The sequence below is a fragment of the Cupressus sempervirens genome, chromosome 4 (genome assembly GCF_028749045.1).
Source record: "Cupressus sempervirens isolate cs-2001-9-10 chromosome 4, ASM2874904v1, whole genome shotgun sequence".
Classification (NCBI taxonomy): domain Eukaryota; kingdom Viridiplantae; phylum Streptophyta; class Pinopsida; order Cupressales; family Cupressaceae; genus Cupressus; species Cupressus sempervirens.
Window position 1 is genome coordinate 360,146,341 of NC_143121.1, and position 4,329 is coordinate 360,150,669.

The 4,329-nt window shown below is 33.7% G+C and overlaps 1 protein-coding gene across 1 annotated transcript; it reads left to right on the forward strand.

Annotated features, from left to right (window-relative positions):
* Positions 1-256: 256 nt before the first annotated feature.
* On the forward strand, positions 257-2,850 carry LOC149561556 (xyloglucan endotransglucosylase protein 7-like). The gene is made up of 4 exons (XM_089823804.1): positions 257-645; positions 754-854; positions 1,813-2,006; positions 2,299-2,850. The coding sequence occupies exons 1-4, from the start codon at positions 324-326 to the stop codon at positions 2,684-2,686; spliced, it is 1,005 nt and encodes a 334-aa protein (XP_089679930.1). The 5' UTR covers positions 257-323; the 3' UTR covers positions 2,687-2,850.
* The last annotated feature ends 1,479 nt before the right edge of the window (positions 2,851-4,329 follow it).

Below are 4,329 nucleotides of genomic sequence, written 5' to 3' on the forward strand. Positions count from 1 at the left end.
AAAAACACCATTCTTAAAAGTTAATTCCTTGCTAGTGACATGCAAAGAACTAATAAATTCATTTCTTAATTACAACTCATTTGTCCTTAAAACCTCCACAGCTTGTGATTAGAAACTTTTGTATTATAGCTATCATTAATTAATTATAGAGTTGGCTGAAATTCCTCTCACCAATCGAAGTTAATATTATTTTAAGTTGCCAGCTAATAAAAACTTATTCTTGATGGAGCATGGACAACTAGAAGAGAATAGATGAGGGCATATGATGTCATCTTCTTTGATAATAGCTTCCTTGTGTTTGTCCAAGCTCTAATACACATAATATGCCAGTTTGCATAGACATTTCATATATGAGATTAATAGGAGTCAAGAAATTATGCCTGTCAGGATTGTTCATTCTCTGTCAGACTGAAAGGAAGCACCTAGTTTATTTTTTTGTTCAAACAATGAAAAACTCTTCAAGGATTTTAGGTTTTAAAAGAGGCCCATTACATATCTGTTCAGTCCTGATTATGATTCTCAACAATCTGTCACAAGGAGAGTCGTCCAACTTCAGTGAAAACTTTGATATCTTATGGGGGAATGATCACTTTAAGTTGTCAAATGATGGGCAGACAGCCCACCTTACCTTGGATCAATCTTCAGGTTTTTACTGCCAAAAACCCATCTCAGAGATTGATTACAGTATTGGACATTTTTTAGATCATAGCCATGATAATGAAAATATTAACAATGGTGGTTTTTTTTTGTTAGGTTCTGGTTTTTCTTCCAGGAATGAATACTTGTTCGGGAGTATCAACATGAGAATAAAGCTGATAGCAGGGAATTCTGCTGGAACAGTGACTGCATATTATGTATGTAAGCTATTCTGATACATTACATGAAGCCTTTATGAAGGTTTAGAGAGCCATTTAAACATCCAGGTACAAAACAATCAAGTTTAACAGTTATTACAAATGTATGTGTACCCATAACAAAAACTTCTGAAGCTGACAAGCAATCTATTATCTATTTTTAGGTTCCAATCTTGATTACTCCTTTATAAACTCAACATCTATGTCTATGGTTTCATTTTTCTCGAATCCTCTTCTTTATGTTAACCACTACGAAAACATGGTTTTGAAATGGACCCAAAGAGATTAGCCTTCTGAAAACTTCAAATAATATGTTATCTGCCTCTTAGATTCAAATTCAAACTGATCTATGAAAACTCAACTCATATAGATTTATTTGAATCTTCTTTTTTATGTTATTGGCCAGATTATAACTGCTTATAGCAAGAACATGCTTTCTAAATGGACCCAAATAGATTACCCTTCTCAAGAGTATGGCTTACAAATCTTACTGTTGCCTCATACATAGTAAAATTGGTATGAAAATAATCTAACTGGTTGGAATCTACGTTTAATCCTAGTTGGTGTATAAAAAGTTCAACGCTCAATATCTCTGATACCAGTTTATATGAATTGTGTCCATATATTATCTTCTAGGTTATAGTTATGTATACCCATATTAACGAAATTCCCTCTCTTATATTGAGTCACTCAACTGATATTAGTTTATTTCAATCTTCTCTTAAAATATCTACTAGGTTACAAATGCTTAAAATCAGAAAAAATCTTTTCCAAATGAACCCAAATAAATTTAATCAATCAACTGAATACAATCAATGCCTAATGCATACAAAAATGGTAGGAATACAATCAATTGATTTAATTGAAAAAATGCTTTCAAGCAATTCAATTGATATGATCAGAAATAAAATTCAGCATTGAGATATAAAGTAACGTTTGTATGTGTATTTTGCATCAGATGTCATCAGACACATCATCCCACGATGAAATAGACTTCGAATTCTTGGGAAACCTGCCAAGAAAAGGTTACCATGTGCAAACCAATGTATTTGCAAGTGGGGTTGGAAACAGAGAGCAAAGGATAAAGCTCTGGTTTGATCCATCTGCAGACTTCCATAACTACTCAATTCTCTGGAACCAAAACCAAATAGTGTATGAGATCTGACCTTGCAAATCTAAATAGCTCAATTGTTGGTCATTGATTTGTCCGCCTATCTATTTTAATGTTTCAAACATTTCCAATATAAGATAATTTCAATGGTGATTCAGGCCAAAATAGTCTTTAAAGCCTATAATTTTCATGTTTATGCAAGCCAATTTCTAAGCGTGTTCAAGATATTCCCTTAATTCTGTTCTAGTCAAGTAGAAAAGGTGTCCTTGTCATAGGAGGTTGATTAGTGCAAATACTTCATATGTGTAATATTTTATCCTGATTTCTATGCAGGTTTTCCGTGGATTCGATCCCCATTAGGGTTTTCAAAAACAATGAAGAAGTGGGTGTTCCATATTTGAAGGATCAACCCATGAAAATCATCTCCACCCTTTGGAATGGAGAAGACTGGGCCACAGATGGAGGAAAAGTGAAAATAGATTGGAGTAAATCTCCTTTCATTGCATCTTATGAGGCCTTCGAAGTGGATGGGTGTGTGGCATCTGCTTCATCCGAGTCTTGTACGGGGCATTGGTGGGATCAAACCCTATTTAGTGGCCTTAATAGAGACCAACTCAAGAAACTTCATTGGGTTAAAAGAAAGTACATGTTTTATGACTACTGCAAGGATAAGTCAGGAAGGTTCTCTACAGCACCACCTGAATGTGCAATAAATCCCTAGTTATACAAGGTGTTTGTCTTTTAACATTCCATCTAAAACTTTTTAATTCATCTGCGATTTGTAATAAGATAAAGAATTTCAAAAGTATTGCTGCAAGTTTTCTATAATATTGATGTAAGTGGACGTTCAATATTGAAATGAGATTTGTTTGCCAACAAGGTTAATTCATCTTTATTTATACATATCTATCTAAATATGGACTGGTCCTATGCTAGGAAAACATATATGCATTAAAATGTTTAAATCTAAAAATTTATATTTGACAGTGGCTATTTAGTAGATGTAGTTGATGGCTTAAACATTACAGATTGAGACTTGATTTCTAAATGAAATTATATTTTTCAAATTTAATTTCTTCTTTAACAATAAGTAGAGTCGTTATATTATATTATCTTTGAGAGTTTGAAGACAACATTAATGTCACCGATAACATCATCTTATTCCACAAGTGGTATGAGGGCAAGAGAATGTAGAGACTGTAATTAAATACTAGTGATTGGTGGCATTTGTAGTCTCTAGAGGGAGCAACCATAGAGAAGGCTACTGAACAAGTATGGCGCCCCAATAATTAGGATCTATATGAAGCAAATGAAGAGAACTATTCGTCGTAAACTAGTATTATTGCTTTCAATGGATTGAAGGCTTATATTTTGCTACGTGATTTATTGATTCTAATCTATGTGCCCATGAACTTGTAATTGCATGAGAAGATGCTTCTCTGTGTTGTGGGCATGGAAAGGAGATACTATCATGATACTTGTGTATATATTTAGAGTCCTTCAACAATGTAATCTAGGGAAATTTTTTAGGTAGTACGTGTATTAAATTGAAAATGTCTGGTAGCCTACACGTGATAATGTATCTAATGTAGTTATAAATTAAGTTATCAGTAACGTTTTTGATTAGGAAAATAGGTTTCAAAGGGGCTTTGGAAACTTGTAGAAAAGATGCTAAAGATGTAACATTAAGTTCAGAAATACAACATAGAAAAAAGAGACAGACAACACCCAAACAAAGGCAGCTACAGAAGAACAATGCAACTTACAAAAGAAAAAATTGAAAAGATACAAAATGAAGTAGAAGAATGACAACAAATGAGACTTAACTCGTTTTCTTGATCAACTCATCTGCCTGCTCCTCCAGCTGGTCCATCGTCTCAACAACTTCTTTAATCTGGCTAATATTTGAAGAGATTCTAGTGTTGAACTTGGTCCTCCTTCCAGTCCCTTCCTTGTCATCAGTAGTAACACCTTGATCTTCAATAATAGTGACAATGACTTTAAACACCAGACTACATTCCAATTTACTAATGAGGATTTTGATGTCCTCATTGAAGGTTTTAAGGATTTTATAGCTTTAATTTGCTATATTACTAAGGATGCTCTCAACACAATTCACTTTATTGTCTATCTCTAGCACTTGGGCCTCCAACCTATAGAAAGAAACCATGTCAATTAGAGAGCCCATAGGAAGTTTCTCTTACTCAACAACATCCTAAATCTTTTCACCATCAATTCTCCCTACCATGTTCCCTATCCTATCATTCAAGTCCATGACCTGATGAAACATTTACTTAATGGACCTGAAATTATCCAAAAGACTCTTCCTAACATTGTTTAGTAAGTCTATATCCTCCTACTTGG

Bases quoted from the DNA above. Each gene is read 5' to 3' on its own strand.
- LOC149561556 (XM_089823804.1), top strand. From the start codon at position 324: ATGCCAGTTTGCATAGACATTTCATATATGAGATTAATAGGAGTCAAG. The intron at 855-1,812 runs GTATGTAAGCTA...ATTTTGCATCAG, and splicing joins GAACAGTGACTGCATATTAT to ATGTCATCAGACACATCATC. The intron at 2,007-2,298 runs GTATGAGATCTG...ATTTCTATGCAG, and splicing joins TGGAACCAAAACCAAATAGT to GTTTTCCGTGGATTCGATCC.